At 35.3% G+C, this 21469-nt stretch overlaps 1 protein-coding gene across 12 annotated transcripts in view; it reads right to left on the reverse strand.

Annotated features, from left to right (window-relative positions):
- Positions 1-6396: 6396 nt before the first annotated feature.
- The window catches only part of MIOS (meiosis regulator for oocyte development), a 41081-nt gene continuing 26008 nt past the window's right edge, over positions 6397-21469 (reverse strand). For 7 of the 12 annotated variants that reach the window (XM_055272608.2, XM_055272607.2, XM_063637070.1 and 4 more), the window contains 4 exons: positions 18471-18623; positions 17148-17352; positions 7562-7691; positions 6397-6630 (listed from right to left, as the gene is read on the reverse strand). In XM_055272608.2, coding sequence (XP_055128583.1) covers positions 6534-6630; positions 7562-7691; positions 17148-17352; positions 18471-18623 — 585 coding nt within the window. In that variant the 3' untranslated portion in view covers positions 6397-6533. Of the gene's footprint in view, positions 7058-7561; positions 7692-17147; positions 17353-18470; positions 18624-21469 lie in introns of all 12 variants that reach the window. The other 5 variants (XR_010120274.1, XR_010120273.1, XR_010120275.1 and 2 more) reach the window with 2 other exon arrangements.

Consider the following 21469-nt stretch of genomic DNA (forward strand, 5'->3'; position numbering starts at 1 on the left):
TTTATGTACCATAAAGATACACATCCATAGTTGTTCAAATATTAAGTATACCTACTTAATGCATAATAAAAGTTTGCAAATTGACGAGGAAAATAGTTTTTTGACATAACACCACAGGAACTTTGTAACATTCAAACTTTTACTATGAAATAATACATGGTGCTAAAAAGGATACTTAGCTTTACATTTTACAGTAGCAACTTATTTAACTATCATCAGCAAAATATGTGGCTGCAATGTGATATAAATCTGGATAAACATGAATTTGGACACCTATTATTTCAAACTCCAGGCTTTCTTATGTGTAAATGGAGCTAAAATTCTTTAAATAAAAAGATGTAAGATAAACAGTTTGCATGAATTCTTACATACATATCTGTTTCATGTTGTGAGACATTAATCCCTTCAAATCCTCCTCCAGACTTCCCTGTCTTTGTGACTTTATATTTTAAGAGACTAATTTGATTCCTGCATCTAAATTTCCAGTTAAGAAATTATGTTAAGGCAATATGCTTTTCATAAATCGAATGATGAAAGTCTCTACTGAATTATTATTGCTGCTGTTTCTAACGTTACATAAATTATCCTTTAACCCTAAAGCTGCCTTTTTAGCAAAGCATTTTAAAACATTGTGCCATTAGTAGATGAGTAAGAAAATTACATTTTTGAAAAATGTTATGGAAATCTCTATTTCCTCAAATTATTTTTAATTGGAAAATAATTTTTAAAGTCCAAAATGAGAAAATTAAATAGACATTTTCTGGCTTGCAGAGATGCTAAAATGATACTCATTTTATGCAAATGCTGTAGCAGTTGTAAATATTAAGCTCAATAGATTTGAATCTGCTGAAAACTATGCTTATATCTACCTCTTCCATTAGACATACAACTCCTCCAAGGCAACTATGGTGCCATCAATCCTTTAACATCAGAACCTTTAACAGTGTCCAGCACACGTAGGTATGGTTCTGTGTTTTGGTGAAGCAAAGACACACAGGCATGTTAGAATTCATCAAACCTAAATAACCTGCTATTATTGGAAATGAATTGAGCAAAGTGCACGCCAGATTAGACTGGACAATAATCACATAAATTCAGTACATAGAGGAGGACAGCTTTCCCACCACAGACCCAGAGCCAAAAAAGAGTCAGGAAATCTCATGACGAAGATACAGGAGAAAAGATATTGAAATAAAGTTATTAATCATGTACCACTAAGCTCAGGGAAAGCAGAATTATTTTACATATTCATTTCCCAATATGCTAAGTGGAGAACATAATGCACTACTTCCAAATGTAATGAAGAATTGAGAGGACTATATCTTGTTATTCTTGTATATTACTAGTGTAGAGTAAGAAATCTAGAAAATGCTTTCTGAACAATTAGATCTCAATCCAAATTTTCGTAATACTTTGTAGCCTGTTTTTTCACCTCATAGAATAAATCTTAACATATGATTGTTTCACTGTGTTTAGTAACAAGATACAAGGTCATGGATAACTTTTCTAAAAGCCAGTATATATATATATATATATATATATATATATATGGTGTGTATGTGTGTGTGTGCACGAGAGACAGAGAGAGACAGAGGAGAGAGAGAGATGCATGTACATTTATTTATATATTAATTATTGGGAAAAAAAGATACAGATATGAAAAAAATGTTACTCAAAATTCCACTCTTTAAAGATGGCCACTGTTAAAGTTTCTGTATTAACCATATCCCAGACAAATATATTTACATGCTAGATATACTATCCTAAAACTTCCCTTTCCTTTCACTTACCAATATATTAAGAAACCTTTGTCAATGAAAATATCTATACTAATTGAATTATTTCTTAGTTACCCACTGTATGTATATACAATAATTTATTCTTTTCTATTATTGGACATTTAGGTTTCCAAGTTTTTATTATAAACAATACTGTGTAGAACCGTATCACAAAAATATACATCTTTGTGCACTTATGCAATCGATCCCTCAGAAAATATTCCCAGCATACTATGTCAAAGGGTATGAACTTTTTTACGGCTTCTGATTAATACAGTTTACCTGTCCTCAAGACTTAAACTCTCATTAGCTGTTATCTCAGAATGTTTCCTTCCCACATCCATGAAAATGCCTATTATTTTAAATCTATGCAGTCAGGTGAACAGTATTCTACTTTTTAATCAGCATGTTACTGATTTAACATTTATTTGTCAGCCATTCTATTTTGCTTGCACAAGTCTTTGATTGATATTATCTACTGATTGTTTTTTCCTCAGCTTTGAAAATGTCCTTTCTGAATTAAGGCAATTTGTCATAAATGTTGTAGTTTATCAATTTGTTTGCCTTGTAACTATTTATGATTTTTGCCATATCAAATTTTGATGACTTGGAAAAGAAGCAAAGGTGTGCCTTTTGCTTTCTTCTTTTTCAATGCCATGTGCAGAACCAGTGACAACAGCATCCACTTCTTAAGGATTCTAGTATTTCTAGAATAGAAATACAGGAGGGGAGAAAATGGAGAGAAAACATTTCCTTTGCATAAAAACTAACCTCAAAAACAAATTGAGATCAATTTTTGAATTTTATCAAGTGTTTTGTACATCCAAAGAGCTATTGACGTGGTTCTCTTTTGGTGTATTAATACTAAACATAATTAAAATATTACCCAGTACTTAATTCTTGGAATAAACCCTTCTTTGTCGGAGTGAATCATTCTGTTACATACATAACCTACATAGTAGTACACAGAAGCGGAAAACAGAAATTAAAAGGGCAGATTAGGAGGTCAAGACTACTGGAATCTGTCTTGGCTGTATTTGCTACTCATGTAACCTAAGACAAGTGACCTGACGTCCCTATGCCTGAGTTGCCTCATTTACAGAACGGGGACAATAATGGCGTAAGTGCCTCATAGGTTTATTGCAAAAACAGGATAATGTGCTTGGCACCTGGCACATAAAAGGCATTAACAGTAATTTATATACTGCTGCATTTGACGCTAATTTTACTTGTGACTTTATCATGTTAAATTTGTGTTAATTTGATACCTGGGTTGTTAGCTTTTAAAAACCTTGGGAAGCTTTCCTTCTCTCTCTGTACTCTGGGAAGAGTAGTATTTTATAAAAATTAATATATTTATAAAGTGCTACTTGTTATAATCAACAAAGTAACCTACAACATTTTCAGGTAGGAGAGAAAACTGGCAGATGATGTAATAAAAGGAGTGAGTAGCGGACAGGGGAGCTGCTATCTAGCAAGGCCTGTTTCTGTCATTGTGATGTGGGTCACTAGACTTGATACAAAATATTGACCCAAATATGTGTCTCCTACCTCTCTGATGCCTGTCTGAGCAGATGTCAGAAATTGTGCCCACTAGCTTTAATTATGGCTATTCCGGGAGAGCAAGTCTCACGGTATACTTTTGAAATTATCACTACCACCCCAACATTGTAATTTAAATGAACATCAAGTGTAACAGAATGGCAGAAAAAGTACACAGAATAATCTTGGATACTTTCTCCAAGTATCCAGGTTAGGGAGTTCAATTTAAACGTAATTAAATTAAGAGTTGAGAACAGATATAAAAACTTAAAGTTTTCAATAGTCAGTTGTTAAATTCGCCATAATTTTTTCCTCTGGGTTCATTTTTATATCACATTTAACTCTTAGGAGGCCATTTGGAGGATTTCTGCATGCAGCAAAAACAGTAATACTCCAAATTTATCCAAATTATGACATTTTTCTTTTGAGACAGGACTTAGCTACTTTTGTTTACCCTACATTTGGAGTATAACTATTACTGGGAATTTTCATTCTTTTTAAAAAAACCTATTTCACCTAACTCACACCAAGGAAATTTTCATTCTTGAGACAAATGTAGATTCTTTGTTAAAATTATACTGTATTCATTGAAAAAGTACTGATACATGAGCAATCTATGAAAATGAAGGTAACAATGACTGCTAATCACTACCATTTACAGAGCACTATGTGACAGGGATATAGCACTTCATGGTTATTGCATCACCTAATACTCCCACACTCTATGAGGTAGGTATTTCTGTATCTTTCTTTTAACATATGAGGAAACTGAAGCTCAAAAAGGTCAAGTCACTTACCAAAGATCCCGAGGCTAGGATTATAATTTATGTTTCAAAGACCATGCTTTAACTACTTGCAGCCAAATGAATGACTGAAATTGAGTCATCTAATAAAATGCAGAACTACATTCTTTTAAATACTTACTATGTGAAGCATTGACAATGGGAAGCTACTTTTAAAATATACCATTTTAAAGGATAATACCTATTCTGGAAAGTGGGTTAAATTGAAAAACAGAGCCTAAAAGGAATGTTACTTCTAATATTAAGTATGAAGTCTGTCATCAAAATAAGTACCAATATTACTTCACGTGGATTATTTATAAAGGAATCATAATTTCTTGATTAGATACAATGACTTCAACCCAGACTTATTCAATCTTTTAAAAATAATAAAAACACTTTTATTACACTTGTCTATTGATCATGTTTAGGTAAAGTATCTTGTTGAGTTTATAAAACCAAATACCAGTGACTTAGTGATAAAACTGAGAAAATAATTTGAATCTACCTTCATTGTCCACGCACACTGAAATGCAAAACAGACACCAGAGACATAAATTGCATGTTTGGGCTTCACAGAAAACATTTTAGAGGTTGACATATACATACAATCTTAAAAATGTCACCCTCATATATTAGGATTACAAGTAAGCATATTAGATAATAGACTTTACATTCATGTTTTATACTGTATTTCCAAAACTTGTAACTATTTCAGATAAATTCAATAATTTTATATTTTACTTTAGCTAATGAGAATGAAAATGTATATGAGTCTGCCATTACTTAAAGCTGACTTTCATATTTAAGACAGTAAATTTGAAAGGAACACTTCAAATGAAATATTAAAGATAAAGGGTATATGTTAATAAAATGAAATCAATTAAGATTTACTCAAATGAAGGCTGGAAAAAGTACCCTTAATAGCAATCTTTAAAAAAAAAATTGCAATTCCCATGTCTTTCATTTGAAAAGACTGTCATGTAGGTGAGACATTTAGAGTAGATATGTACTACTCCCAATGTTTTCCTAGAAAAGGGTTTTATGTATCAGATACTCAAGGTAAAAAATAAATTTAATCTACTTTTAATATTTAGGTTACACCTCAAACTAATCTGACAAATCTGTTTTTATAAGGCAAAACTGCTAATACGAAAGCTCTTAAAATTCTTCAGTTTTATTTCTCCAAAATCTATAAAATAAAATTAGGTTTACTCTTTATGAACACAGCTTCAACTACAAAATTCCTAGTTCAGTCCCTCTGCATATGGCAGATGACAGAGAAGCATCTTGTAAATTCTTTGTATTTCTCTTACAACTATCTAGCTATGAAATGAGAAAAAAAAAAAAATTTAAATAAAGTCCCTGACTTAGCCCCATTAACACTTACATTTAAAAACTTACATCTAAAGTGGTCGCTGAAGTGACCCTATTTCCCCAACACTTCTTAGTCTACCTTGGAAAGAACAAGGTATGGTATTCCAAATCAGGACGGAATCTGACAGCACAGAAACACTGACATAGATTACACTAAATGGCTAGTTACACATAATCTTGCATAGACTTTGTATGCAGTAAAATGTTCTCAGGTGATGAGGATAAGATGACAAATTAATATGGAGAAAAACCTTTGAAGACAAATCAGGACATTGGAAAGCAAAAGGTACAAAGTGAAAATTTTGTATGTTCACCTGAAATGGTACATGTTTTTCTCTCCTGAAGAGAAAAAGTTGTAAGATAGATTCTTCATCTTGGCTTTTCTAGGAAGACCATAATGTCTATGCCAAAAGATTGCTTATCTTAAAATCAAAGTAAATGAGGGAAAAGGCTCCTTTAAAAAATACATATTTATACATACACACATATAAATATACACACACACATACACACATATATATAACAGACAGTAATAAAAAATATTCTCCAGTGTGGGATAGGGGCTCTGCAATTCTAAAAGTAAAAATCTGTAACTTTAAATTAATCTGAAAGAAATCTAAGCACAGCTGAACTTAAAACTATTGTCTGAATCATATAGTTAGTCATTTTATTTTAAAAGTGCACATATTTTACTGAAAGATATCCAGTTTCAGCTTTGAAGATATAGGCTCAAAGTCTGTTCTTGGCTCTTCCAGAAATTCTGCTTGTAGAGTGTTCATAATTTCAACCAAAACTTAGAAAGTTTTTCTAAAGTAGACTTTTCAACCTGCTGAACAGAACTCATGTCTATACTTTGATGTTTATTTCAGCAGCATTTGTCTCTGTGAAGCACATCAAAATCACTCAAACATCAAAACTGCTGATCTGATAGAATGATTTATTTTCCCATTACAGGTAAGTCATGAATGACTTGTTCTGAGGTATGTTTCTGAGCTATGAAGGACACCTATTAGAAAGTTCCACACTTGAAGGTTTCTCTTAAGGTGATAACATTTTATGGCTGGACAGTCTCTGCAGGTACCAGATTCCCTGTTGTATCCAACTGCATACATTTACACGTGCATGCAGACACAGGGCACTCTGCATGGTCCCTAAAAAAATAGGTCAAATAACAGTTAAAAATCCAAATTAGACATACATATATTTATTTATTTAAGTCTTTTTTTTTTTTTAAGAGACAGTGTCTCGCTATATTGCCCAGGCTGTACTCACACTTCTGGGCTCAAGTGATCCTCCTGCCTCAGCCTGTTGAGTAGCTGGGACTACAGGTGTGCACCACTGTGCCCACCTGTTTACTTATATCTATCTATAATGCAACTTTTCAAAATGGCATTTGGAAAAATATAGAAACTAAAACCCAGAGAAAAAAAGCATCAAAAGCATCAAATTATAAATTACTGCCAAGCTGAACTTTAGGAAGAAGTTAAGAAATACATACCTTTTACTTTCTACATATATGGCAAGATATTTCATTTATAGTTGCGAAGGTGACAGGGATGTGCTCAGAGTTTAAATTAGCTAGTGAGACAAATTGGGTATAAATGCTGTATCAATCAGGAGCACAGGGCCACTGGCACCATTCAAAATAAAATTCAAATACGTCTTGACAGTCTCAATTGCGTGACTACATAAAAAGCTTACTTAGAAGAGAACTGAGGCAGCAGTATGATATGCTTTTTTATCATTTCATTAGTAATTCAATTGCATGGTAAATTACAGCATATTCAGTGTAAAAACTGTAAACATATCCTCTCCCCTAATAAAGCTAAATAATGTTATTCAAACATTTAACTCATACAAAACATTTAAATTAGTTCTGACATAAGTATTACCTTTATAATTTAAGGTTACATAGGATATCTAATGATGACATGTTCATACCACCTTTGTTAACATGAGTGACAGTAAAAAATAAAATTCATACTTTGGCTAAATACTAATAGATAAACCCAAACTATTTAGAAGCAATCTGTGTTATCCCCCATAACTCCAAGCCTATCAAAGAAGAAATGTGCTGATTACCTGAACCAACTAAGCATATGTCCAGCATGTCCACCGTGCCTGCAATTATGACACCATGTAAACCAGTTGTTAAATTGGGCTAATTTTTTGTCCTTGCTCAAGTCCACTTTTTCATCTGATTTGGTTCCTCCTATGACAAAATAAAATGATCTTCATTAACTGTATCACAATATTATATTTAAAGTTACTTTCAAAAAGCATTTCTAAAACTGTGTTCTAAATATGAATCACACATCGTATTGAAATAGCAATTTTGATGGTAGGTTCTAGTTTAGATGAAGCGAAACTGAATGACAGGAGCTCCCCTACATTTTTAATAGCCAATATAAAAATGGAAAAAAATAATCAAAACCCACTAAGAAACAATCTAAATTTAAAACTTTGGAGAGACCAAATCAGTAGTTTAAAATCTTTCCACAAGGAAAATACCAGGCCCAGTTTACAAGTGAATTTTACTTAACATTCAAGGAACAGGTAGGGCTGGGGGTGGTGGCTCATGCCTGTAATCCCGGCACTTTGGGAGGCTGAGGCTGGCAGACCACTTGAGGCTAGGAGTTCACGACCAGTCTGGCCAACATGGTGAAACTCCGTCTCTGTTAAAAATACAAAAATTGGCCGGGGGTGGTGACACATGCCTGTAGTCCCAGCTACTTGGGAGGCTGAGGCACAAGAATTGCTTAAAGCTGGGGATTGGAGGTTGCAGGGAGCCGAGATTGCACCGCTGCACTCCAGGCTGGGTGATGGAGCAAGACTGTCTCAAAAAAGAAAAAAAAACAATCAATCAAGGGACAGGTAATTCTCATCTGTACAAGCCCTTTCAAAGAAGAGAAAAAGCAGAAAGTTTCCCAATGCACTTCATGAGACTTGTGTAACTTAAACAATTGCTTAATTAGACTTAATATTTTTACTTAATTGCTATCTATAAAGACATTATGCATCGATAACTATGTTCAAAATTTTGCTTGGACCATTGCAGGTCACACTTTCATGACCAAAAGGATAATCTTGCAGTCGGGATAGTTTTAAAAAATATCCGTTTTTGCTAGTAATATAAGGTGAAAGGATGTGTAAGTAATTCAGTGATTTAAGATGTAAACACGCTAAAATTATTCCTGAAAGGGTCACCAACAATTAATAATGAGAGGGCAAAAAGGAAAGGGGGAAGAGATAAAATATAGATCTGTTATGGACACTACTTTACACCTTTGTGTAAAGCTCTCATTAGTGCTTGTCACTTTGTTTTCGTAACTTCTAACATAAACAGGTAACAGACTGAATCAGAACAAGCATATCCTTATATTTTTCTGATGAAACTGGAAGTATTAAGGTCTATCTCACTGCCAAGTATAAAGGCTTAAGATCAAATGACTTCACATTTTTAAAAGATTTATAGTGAATTATGAAGACAAGTGCCACAGAACACTTTAGGGGAAACTAGAGTTTCACTTATGCATTAACGCATAATGTAAGAAGAAAATGAAGGAAACCAGTAGATAATCTAACTTTTAAAAAATGTGTCATTGTCCATAAGCTAAATTCTGTAAAGGCAAGGATTTTTGTTTTCTTTACTGTAACATTTCTAGCACTTGGAACAATAGGTACCAAATAAACATTTGTTGAATAAATAATAATTATAATGTTTATAACGATGTTAGAACTGCTTCAATAGATTTCTAATCTTCAAAGCACAATTGAGTATAAAAATATCAAGTCTCAGTTAAACAAGCTTATAGAAATTCCAGCTATTTGAATCACAAAGCACGATGGATGGATGCAATCTCTGATTGCAGGCAAAGCACCAGGGAGGTTTAGATACTCCAGCCATTAGCCAGCATTTGATTTCTTTTTTTCTTTTTTAATTTTATTATTATTATACTTTAAGTTTTAGGGTACATGTGCACAATGTGCAGGTTTGTTACATATGTATACATGTGCCATGTTGGTGTGCTGCACCCATTAACTCATCATTTAGCATTAGGTAGATCTCCTAATGCTATCCCTCCCCTCTCCCCCATCCCCACAACAGTCCCTGGTGTGTGATGTTCCCCTGTGTCCATGTGTTCTCAAATTGTTCAATTCCCACCTGTCAGTGAGAACATGCGGTGTTTGGTTTTTTGTCCTTGTGATAGTTTCCTGAGAATGATGGTTTCCAGCTTCATCCATGAGGACATGAACTCATCATTTTTTATGGCTGCATAGTATTCCATGGTGTAGATGTGACACATTTTCTTAATCCAGTCTATCATTGTTGGACATTTGGGTTGGTTCCAAGTCAATAGTGACTACTGTCAATAGTGCCGCAATAAACATACGTGTGCATGTGTCTTTATAGCAGCATGATTTATAATCCTTTGGGTATATATTCAGTAATGGGATGGCTGGGTCAAATGGTATTTCTAGTTCTAGATCCCTGAGGAATCGCCACACTGACTTCCACAATGGTTGAACTAGTTTACAGTCCCACCAAGAGTGTAAAAGTGTTCCTATTTCTCCACAACCTCTCCAGCACCTGTTGTTTCCTGACTTTTTAATGATTGCCATTCTAACTAGTGTGAGATGGTATCTCATTGTGGTTTTGATTTGCATTTCTCTGATGGCCAGTGATGATGAGCATTTTTGCATGTGTTTTTTGGCTGCATAAATGACTTCTTTTGAGAAGTGTCTGTTCATATCCTTTGCCCACTTGTTGATGGGGTTGTTTTTTTCTTGTAAATTTGTTTGAATTCTTTGTAGATTCTGGATATTAGCCCTTTGTCAGATGAGTAGGTTGCAAAAATTTTCTCCCATTCTATAGGTTGCCTGTTCACTCTGATGATAGTTTCTTTTGCTGTGCAGAAGCTCTTGAGTTTAATTAGATCCCATTTGTCAATTTTGGCTTTTGTTGCCATTGCTTTTGGTGTTTTAGACATGAAGTCCTTGCCCATGCCTATGTCCTGAATGGTATTGCCTAGGTTTTCTTCTAGGGTTTTTATGGTTTTAGGTCTAACATTTAAGTCTTTAATCCATCTTGAATTAATTTTTGTATAAGGTGTAAGGAAGGGATCCAGTTTCAGCTTTCTACATATGGCTAGCCAGTTTTCCCAGCACCATTTATTAAATAGGGAATCCTTTCCTCATTTCTTCTTTTTGTCAGGTTTGTCAAAGATCAGATAGTTGTAGATATGTGACATTATTTCTGAGGGCTCTGTTCTGTTCCATTGGTCTATATCTCTGTTTTGGTATCAGTACCATGCTGTTTTGGTTACTGTAGCCTTGTAGTATAGTTTGAAGTCAGGTAGCATGATGCCCTCCAGCTTTGTTCTTTTGGCTTAGGACTGACTTGGCGATGCGGGCTCTTTTTTGGTTCCATATGAACTTTAAAGTAGTTTTTTCCAATTCTGTGAAGAAAGTCATTGGTAGCTTGATGGGGATGGCATTGAATCTATAAATTACCTTGGGCAGTATGGCCATTTTCAAGATATTGATTCTTCCTATCCATGAGCATGGAATGTTCTTCCATTTGTTTGTATCCTCTTTTATTTCATTGAGCAGTGGTTTGTAGTTCTCCTTGAAGAGATCCTTCACATCTCTTGTAAGTTGGATTCCTAGGTATTTTATTCTCTTTGAAGCGATTGTGAATGGGAGTTCACTCATGATTTGGCTCTCTGTTATTGGTGTATAAGAATGCTTGTGATTTTTGCACACTGATTTTGTATCCTGAGACTTTGCTGAAGTTGCTTATCAGCTTAAGGAGATTTTGGGCTGCGACAATGGGGTTTTCTAGATATACAATCATGTCATCTGCAAACAGGGACAATTTGACTTCCTTTTTTCCTAAATGAATGCCCTTTATTTCCTTCTCCTGCCTGATTGCCCTGGCCAGAACTTCCAACACTATGTTGAATAGGAGTGGTGAGAGAGGGCATCCCTGTCTTGTGCCAGTTTTCAAAGGGAATGCTTCCAGTTTGTGTCCATTCAGTATGATATTGGCTGTGGGTTTGTCATAGATAGCTCTTATTATTTTGAGATACGTCCCATCAATACCTAATTTATTGAGAGTTTTTAGCATGAAGGGTTGTTGAATTTTGTCAAAGGCCTTTTCTGCATCTATTGAGATAATCACGTGGTTTTCGTCTTTGGTTCTGTTGATATGCTGGATTATGTTTATTGATTTTCGTATGTTGAACCAGCCTTGCATCCCAGGGATGAAGCCCACTTGATCATGGTGGATAAGCTTTTTGTTGTGTTGCTGGATTCGGTTTGCCAGTATTTTACCGAGGATTTTTGCATCAATGTTCCTCAAGGATATTGGTCTAAAATTCTCTTTTTTTGTTGTGTCTCTGCCAGGCTTTGGTATCAGGATGATGCTGGCCTCATAAAATGAGTTAGGGAGGATTCCCTCTTTTTCTATTGATTGGAATAGTTTCAGAAGGAATGATACCAGTTCCTTCTTGTACCTCTGGTAGAATTGGGCTGTGAATCCATCTGGTCCTGGACTTTTTTTGGTTGGTAAGCTATTAATTATTCCCTCAATTTCAGATCCTGTTATTGGTCTATTCAGAGATTCAACTTCTTCTTGCTTTAGTCTTGGGAGGGTGTATGTGTCCAGGAATTTATCCATTTCTTCTAGATTTTCTAGTTTATTTGCATAGAGGTGTTTATAGTATTCTCTGATGGTAGTTTGTATTTCTGTGGGATCGGTGGTGATATCCCCTTTGTCATTTTTTATTGCGTCTATTTGATTCTTCTCTCTTTTCTTCTTTATTAGTCTTGCTAGCGGTCTATCAATTTTGTTGATCTTTTTAAAAAAACCAGCTCCTGGATTCATTGATTTTTTGAAGGGTTTTTTGTGTCTCCATTTCCTTCAGTTCTGCTCTGACCTTAGTTATTTCTTGCCTTCTGCTAGCTTTTGAATGTGTTTGCTCTTGCTTCTCTAGTTCTTTTAATTTTGATGTTAGGGTGTCAATTTTAGATCTTTCCTGCTTTCTCTTGTGGGCATTTAGTGCTATAAATCTCCCTCTACACACTGCTTTGAATGTGTCCCAGAGATTCTGGTACGTTGTCTTTGTTCTTGTTGGTTTCAAAGAACATCTTTATTTCTGCCTTCATTTCGTTATGTACCCAGTAGTCATTCAGGAGCAGATTGTTCAGTTTCCATGTAGTTGAGTGGGTTTGAGTGAGTTTCTTAATCCTGAGTTCTAGTTTGATTGCACTGTGGTCTGAGAGACAGTTTGTTATAATTTCTGTTGTTTTACATTTGCTGAGGAGTGCTTTACTTCCAACTATGTGGTCAATTTTGGAATAGATGTGGTGTAGTGCTGAAAGGAATGTATATTCTGTTGATTTGGGGTGGAGAGTTCTGTAGATGTCTATTAGGTCCGCTTGGTGCAGAGCTGAGTTCAATTCCTGGATATCCTTGTTAACTTTCTGTCTCGTTGATCTGTCTAATGTTGACAGTGGGGTGTTAAAGTCTCCCATTATTATTGTGTGGGAGTCTAAGTCTCTTTGTAGGTCATTAAGGACTTGCTTTATGAATCTGAGTGCTCCTGTATTGGGTGCATATATATTTAGGATAGTTAGCTCTTCTTGTTGAATTGATCCCCTTACCATTATGTAATGGCCTTGTCTCTCTTGATCTTTGTTGGTTTAAAGTCTGTTTTATCCGAGACTAGGATTGCAACCCCTGCCTTTTTTTATTTTCCATTTGCTTGGTAGATCTTCCTCCATCCCTTTATTTTGAGCCTATGTGTGTCTCTGCACGTGAGATGGGCTTCCTGAATACAGCACACTGATGGGTCTTGACTCTTTATCCAATTAGCCAGCACTTCATTTCTATTAGATCCTGTTTTACTTTGGAAATGGACTCTTCTGATTTCACATACCAAAAAAAATAAATAATTTGCTGCTTTTTCTTTTTTTTAAACTTTTACTTTAGTTTCAGGAGTACATGTGCAGGTTTGTTATACAGGTAAATTGCGTGTCATGGGGGTTTTGGTGTACAGATTATTTCGTCATCCAGGTAATAAACATAGTACCTGACAGGTAGTTTTTCGATCCTCCTCCCACCTAGCACCCTCCAGTAAGCCCTGGTATCTGTTATTCCTTCTTTATGACCATATGTACTCAATGTTTAGCTCCTACTTATAATATGCGGTATTTGGTTTTCTGTTCCTGTGTTAGTTTGCTTAGGATAATGGCCTCCAGCTCTATCCATGTTGCTGCAAAAGACATGGCTGCATAGTATTCTATGGTATATATGTACCACATTTCTTTATCCAGTCCACCACTGATGGGCATTGAAGTTGATTTTATGTCTTTGCTATTATAAATAGTGATTATTCTCTAACTTAGCTCAGCAATGCCTTTAAAGATCATATTCAGGCTCTCCGTAATTTTCCTACTGTTTCTTATCAGTTCACTTCCTAGGTCCTTTCAAAACAATACACTTACTCTTCCCAAACACCCCCTGTACCTATCATAATACTTACCAATCTCTTCACCCTAGTTCATGTTTTTTACTCTTGGTCTACAACCTGGACGCCTTCCCTGCAATCTTCATATATTAAATCTACCAAACTTTAAAGGACTGGCTTAAATGGTAACTTCCTCCTGAAGCTTTCCAGATATCCTTCAGATAGAAGTAATATTTCCCACTTTCAAAATTCCTAATTCTTTCCTTATATAATAGTCCTAATTCATGTTGTGGGTTTAGATGTGTTTCAGAATCCAGGATGTTTGGGATTTTAGAAAAAAGTAGCAAATATGTGTACCTTGAGGGAAGTCTAAAGTACCCTGTAATCAAACTCATTAGTATTTCTGCAGTGAAACATGAATATTCACTAATAAAGAGAAATAAATATCTTAATAGCCTCACATCAATTCTGAACAGGTTTTGTGGCCAAATGAGATTACTGTAATTTTATTTTTAAAAGGCATTTGATTTTCAGATCTTTTTAGGGACTTTGAAATGACAGATAAGGAATTGTAGACCAGTATTTATTTTCTCGAAAATATCACTTATTTTATATTCGTTAACTACGCTTATTGCACACCAAAAGCTCCAAGAGGTTCTTTGATTTATTCCTCTCAGCACATCAGCATTACATTAATGTATCAAGTAAAATCAGTGTTCAAATATGTATTATATATATAAATAAATTATTTCTGTAGCAAATATGGAAAAAAATTCTATAACAAATATGGAAAAATGTTAATATTTGATAAACCTGAGTGCTGACTATTCATTGTATTAGTCATCATAACAAAGAGTTTGAAATGTTTTAAGATTTTTCTTCAAATTCTAGAAAATTATTTTCTCTTCTTACCTATTTCAAAAATAGAAAAGATTTTGAAAAACTGATATTCAGCAAAAAGGAAGAGTGCCCAGGTGTAAGAATGCAAATAATCCTTATAGCTTCCTGAGGCTTATGGTCCAAAAGATGTGTTACATTTAATTATTTCTATATATCTCAGTTCATATACATATATGACTTATTTATGATATATTTTACCTTGAGCTCTCATTGTTGTAGATATTCCAAATTGTTATTTTCTGTTTATTAGGACCAGAGTAACATAAAAGAGTGATCAGTATGTAATGTATAAAATAAAAATCCTCGATTAAAATTTAAATCAAAACTAAAATGTACATTTAAAACATTACATATTCCCTTCATTTCTTTAAAAAAAGCATCTAGATGGAAAAATAATCGCTAAGCCAATGATACCAGCAAGTCTTTCATAAATGTTAATGTAATGATAAAGCAGACTACTTAAATGAACAAGATACAGAATAGAATTATACAACGTCTGCACTAGAAAGGACCTCCAGTCCAGAGGAAGGTGCAAGTAACTCTCAATGTCACAGAGTGCATGTCACAGAGTTAGAATTAAAACAGACATTCTGACACTCTAACCAGTTCTTTATTCATTACACCTGTGTGCCAAATACCCAAAATGATTTTAATTGAAAATTTTGCCACAGTATCATTTTCAAGTTAGGTAAAAAGCTGGAATAATTCCAGCCACCAGGTATAAGATATTTAATTATCTACTATCCTCAAAATTTTTTTTCCCATATGTTTACTATAAAGAGTAAAAAATAATATTTCTAACCATTAAAAAATATAGGCTGGGCATGGTGGCTTATGTCTGTAATCCCAGCACTTTGGGAGGCTGAGGCAGGTGGATCGCTTGAGTTCAGGAGTTCAAGACCAGCCAGGGCAACAGGGTGAAACCCTATGGTCCCAGCTACTTGGGAGGCTGAGGTGGGAGGATCACCTGAGCCCAGGAGGCAGAAGGCAGAGGTTGCCGTGAGCCGAGATCATGCCACTGCATCCTATCCTGGGTGACAGAGTGAGATCCTGTCTCAAAAAACAAAACAAAAACGAACATTGTGTGTGTGTGTATATGTATATATTCCAAATTGTTATTTTCTGTTTATTAGGACCAGAGCAACATAAAAGAGTGATCAGTCAGCATGCAATGTATAAAATAAAAATCCTTGATTAAAATTTAAATCAAAACTAAAATGTAATTTAAAACATTACGTATTGCCTTCATTTATTTATATATATATATATATTATATATATATATAAATTTACTAGGTAACTGACAAACAGCAGAAGCAGCATCAAAATCTAGAAGTCAAGGGATCTGACTTCTAGGCTAATACTTTCTCTATGTATTTTCTTATTTATTATTATTTTTTAATTAAAAATATATATATTTTTAATTTGGGACAGAGTCTTGCTCTGTCGCCCAGGTTGGAGTGCAGTGGCACAATCTTGGCTCACTGCAATCTCTGCCTCCCGGGTTTAAGCAATTCTCCTGCCCCAGCCTCCCAAGCAGCTGGGATTACAGGTGCATGCCACCACGCCCGGCTAATTTTTTGTATTTTTAGTAGAGACGAGGTTTCACCGTGTTAGCCAGGATGGTTTTGATCTTCTGACCTCATGATCTGCCGGCCTCAGCCACCCAAAGTGTTGGGATTACAGGCGTGAGCCACCATGTCTGGCCAAAAAAATTTTTTATAGAGATGGGCTCTCACTATTTTGCTCAGGCTGGTCTCAAACTCCCAGGCTCAAGTAATCCTTCCACCCTGGCCTCTCAAAGAGCGGGGATTACAGGCATGAGCCACTGCACCTGACCCTTCTCTTATGTATTTCACAGGTAGGTTTTGAAGATGAAGGAAAAAATGTCAAAGTGCTTTAATGATGTCAAAAGATCCTTAGAAATACAAAGTATCTGTTAATAGGTGCGGGTATACTGACTTTTAAATAATCAAATTTGAACGAACTCCTCTTAGTGGAAACAGTGATAAGAAAATGGTAATATTTTAAGATTATTTCATATTTAAGTTTTTCTCACAAACTTTAAATTGGTCAGAACTTGTGAAATTACCTGAAGTATCAATAGATATAGATTTTGCTTTTAATTTACATAGTTGATAAATTATAGGAACATAAAAGCCTTCAAGCTAGTAAACTGCCCTTTCTTAGAAATAATAACAAACTCTAGCTAGTTTGTATTTTATTTGCAACATTAACTCAATTATGTAAGAATCATTTCAGTTCATAAAAGTATTTTGTAAAATTATGTCATACCAGGACAGCTAGAAACTGGTGTTCCCATATTAATGAGACAAAGCGCACATCGAGGAAGGGGTTTTCGACAGCCAGGACAACTTGTGACTTTAGATTTCGTTGGTGAGCCACTCACACCATACTGACTAAAACCTCTGCCCTGATGAGGCACAGCTGAACAGCTGTAGGAGATTGACTTGCCACAGAAATTGCAACTCACAAAAACCTACAAAACAAATGAAAGAAAAAATAAATGTAATGCAAACCATAATGGAATGCTAAATAACTTAGTGTACACCTAACAAATTATTTTTAAGTACTTTTAAAAAACTTTATATTTCAAAATTTATCTGCTAAGGCTGACTAGCTCTCATTTAAAATTTATACCTAGCAATTACATTTTTTGGGTACTTCCTTTTTAATTATATTCTTACTAATACCACAGAAATTGGTGGAAGAACTCAAAGTTTAGACTCTAACATTTTAGAAATAACAATGACTTCAGAATTCACACTGGGCCATTACAAAATATCCCAATATGACTTCTAAACCACAGTTCAGTGATGTAATCTTCTGAACAAAATTTTCTTATAAAGAAAACGCTGTTCCTAAGACAAAAAGAGTTAAAAAACTTATAATGGTAAATAGTTAAATTTTTAGAATAATAGCAATAGAAGCTGTTCATTTTGTTTTTACAGTAAATTGCTAGGCTCTTAATCACTTATCATATAGATTAGTAACATGTACTACCATGTAATGCTATTTTATCAACACTCTGGTTTTAATATAAGCACTTTCTCAAGTTCCTAAAATAAGAAAATAGCACCATCCAGTGCTCATATTGAGGATAACATAATATTTAATATCTGAACTAAGACGCAGTGACTTAATGTGGTATACCTTATGTGACAACCATCTCATTTTTTAAACTAACGCTAAAAAAAATTTCCATGTGTAATTAAACATATAGATATAGGTAATACTGCTAAAGTCTAAAAAACCCAAATCCTGCCTTACTGCACATAAATAATGCCAAAAAACTTAATACACAAGTGGAATTTATAAGATAATGTAATAGTTTAGAATCTGAAAGGGCTGGAAATACACTGGAAAACTTCAGGCCTGCTGTGGTTTGTTCTATCTGCGAGTAAAGCTCAAGCCACTGAGATGACTGTTAGCAAGAAGCAGAACCAAAGGACAGGAAGATCAAGGACAAAGTTCAGTCTAGAAAAGACAAAGACATCAACGGGAACTCAATATAAGCAAAATAACGAGCTAATAGTAACTTATTAAATTGAACATCAACATGTTACAATTTGATTTTCTCCAAAACAATGTACTTACTTGTGCTAAAGGCTTGGAACTGGGATCCAACTTACTCCTGTGAATATCAAATTCAGCTCGTTTATGCCAAAACCTCCAGGCATCTAATAAATTTCTATAATTCTCAATCCAGTACTGAACCCTTTCATCTTTAAGAACATCTGAAGGTGAACCCTAAAATGAAAACATGAATTATTTCAATTGTTTAAAATCTCCTGGCTAGGCCAGAGACTTCTGGGTAACATGTAAGTATGAGTAACACAGAAGAAATAGGCCTTTTTTTTTGGGGGGGGGGCCAAAAGCTGGCTCCTAATGAGAATAAAGAAAATTTATGGACGCTCCATTAATTTATCTCAAGCTGGGTTCCACTAATGACATAAATATGTACTTTATATATCATACCTGGCCAGGGAAGTGTAATTCTCTACCTTTTAGTTAAGTTTAAGAAAACAGAACTTTGTGGTTGAATGTTGTAAACAGTGATATGAATGCCCTTTATCCCAGCAATTAAAAACCTCTGGGTTCACAAACTCTGTTTACTATCAAATCCAAATGTAATACAGGCTGGGCGTGATGGCTCATGCCTATAATCTCAGCACTTTGGAAGGCCGAGGTAGGCGGATCACTTGATGTCAGGAGTTCGAGACCAGCCTGGCCAACATGGTGAAACCCTGTCTCCAGTAAAAATACAAAAATTAGCCAGGTGTGGTGGCAGGCGCCTATAATTCTAGTTACTTGGGAGGCTGATGCCTGAACCGGGAGGCAGAGGTTGCAGTGAGCTGAGATTGTGCTGCTGCACTGCAGTCTGGGTGACAGAATGAGACTCCATTTAAAAAAAAAAAAAAATCCAAATGTACACCAAAATTGCTCAGTCACATCTGAACTAACAGTTAGCTTGGTCCTTCCTATCTAGCAATGCATGGTGAACTGAGATGCTGCTTTTATGTATCTACTTATCTGTAAGTTAAACCTGTCTATTCTTACTCTTGCCTTCAATTAAAACATACATTTCTTGCCTTAAAAATAATAATAAAACAAGAAAAAGCAAAACCAAACCAAATACCTTCTTAGTTCTTTTGCCCCTAGCCACAGTTAAAAGCAACACCTTGTTTTAGTTAAATTTACTTTAGAGTTCTTCTCATTAAGATCTTCAAGTTCTTGCCAGTAATAATTTTCCTAAAGTTGTATTTTCCCTGGCAGCTGTGACATTCCACATTTCATCTATGCTTGCTTTAGGTTTTCTTTTTTTCTTTCTTTTTTTTTTTTTTTTTTGGAGACAGAGTCTCACTCTGTTGGCCAGGCTGGAGTGCAGTGGCACGATCTCGGCTCACTGCAACCTCTGCCTCCTGGGCTCAAGCAATTCTCCTGCGTAAGCCTTCTAAGTAGCTGGGATTACAGGGGTGTGCCACCACCTAATTTTTGTATTTTTAGTAGAGATGGGGTTTCCATGTTGGCCAGGCTGGTCTTGAACTCCTGACCTCAGGTAATCTGCCCACCTCGGCCTCCCACAGTGCTGGGATTACAGGCGTGAGCCACCGTGCCCGGCCGCTTTAGGTTTTCTTAGAAGACTTTCAGCCCTGTCCAGGATATCTTCCTTAACTTTACATAACGGAGAAAGGAGAGAAAGTCTCTACTTCCAGTGATGCTTTGGCATCAATCTGAAGGTCAGTTTTCTCAGTCCTACTTGAGGGCCAATAGAAAAGTGAAATTTCAGAGAGAACCTGGCATATATCTTACTTATAAAAAAAAGAACAAAAATCTGTAACAGCAAATATAATCTTTAGACATCCAATCAGAAACTGAAACAACATATCTTTCATCTATTAAATTCAGTGTTAATTACCAGAGTTAAATTTAGCTAAAAGAACATGTGAAACACATAGTTTACAATTTCATTTCTTAAAAAAGTAGAGATCTACTCTAGCCCTAATTATGACCAAGTAGGCAGAACTAAGTACCAAAGTAGCATATAATCCCTGGTTTAAAAAGAAAATTCACAGAAAAATAAGATGTTTTCATATCTCATTCTTTCCCCTTATATGGCAGGAAGGAGATAAACTAAGTAAGAATTTGGTCAATACATATACAGTAAGTCTTCTCTAGATCCTCTCCAATAAAGCCTAAAATCAAGCCACAACATGATATGTAATGAAAATAGTTCAGAGATTGAGTCTGACCAAATTAGAAGGGCTTGGGAAAATAGTGTTTTGATTAGTGAAGAGATAAGGAATCTGAACCGAGAAATGTAAACCAGGGGGCTCCAACCCCCGATATATCCCCAGGTCCATGGCCTGGTACAAAATGGGTCACACAGCAGGAGGTGAGTGGCAAGGCAATAAGCAAAGCTTCATCTGTATTTATGGCTGCTCCCCATCCCTCACATTACTGCCTGAGCTCTGCCTCCTGTCAGATCAGTGGTGGCATTAGATTCTCATAGGAGAGTGAACCCTACTGTGAACTGCACACGTGAGGGATCTAGGCTGCATACTCCTTATGAGAATCTAATGCCTGATCACCTGTCAATGTCTCCCATCATCCCCAGATGGGACCATCTAGTTGCAGGAAAATAACCTCAGAGCTCCCACTGATTCTACATTATGGTGAGTTGTAGAATTATTTCATTATGTATTACAGTGTAATAATAATAGAAATAAAGTGCACAATAAATACAATGTGCTGGAATCATCCCTAAACCAACCCCCTGGTGCTAAAAAGTCCCTGGTGCAAAAAGGTTGGGGACTGCTGATGTAAACTATAACAAAGTTAAGATTCTGTAACTGAAAAGCACAATAACTGAAATGAACAATTCCCTGGGAAGTTTAACAGCAGATAGAGGTGATGGAATAAGTCAACAGAATCAACAAATCTGGGCCGGACACAGTGGCTCGTGCCTGTAATCCCAGCACTTTGGGAGGCCGAGGCGGGCAGATCACTTGAGGACAGGCATTTAAGACCAGCAAGGCCAACATAGTGAAACCATGTCCCTGCTAAAAATACAAAAAACTAGCCAGGTGTGGTGG

This window comes from Symphalangus syndactylus, chromosome 3 (assembly GCF_028878055.3).
Source record: "Symphalangus syndactylus isolate Jambi chromosome 3, NHGRI_mSymSyn1-v2.1_pri, whole genome shotgun sequence".
In the NCBI taxonomy this organism is placed as follows: Eukaryota; Metazoa; Chordata; class Mammalia; order Primates; family Hylobatidae; genus Symphalangus; species Symphalangus syndactylus.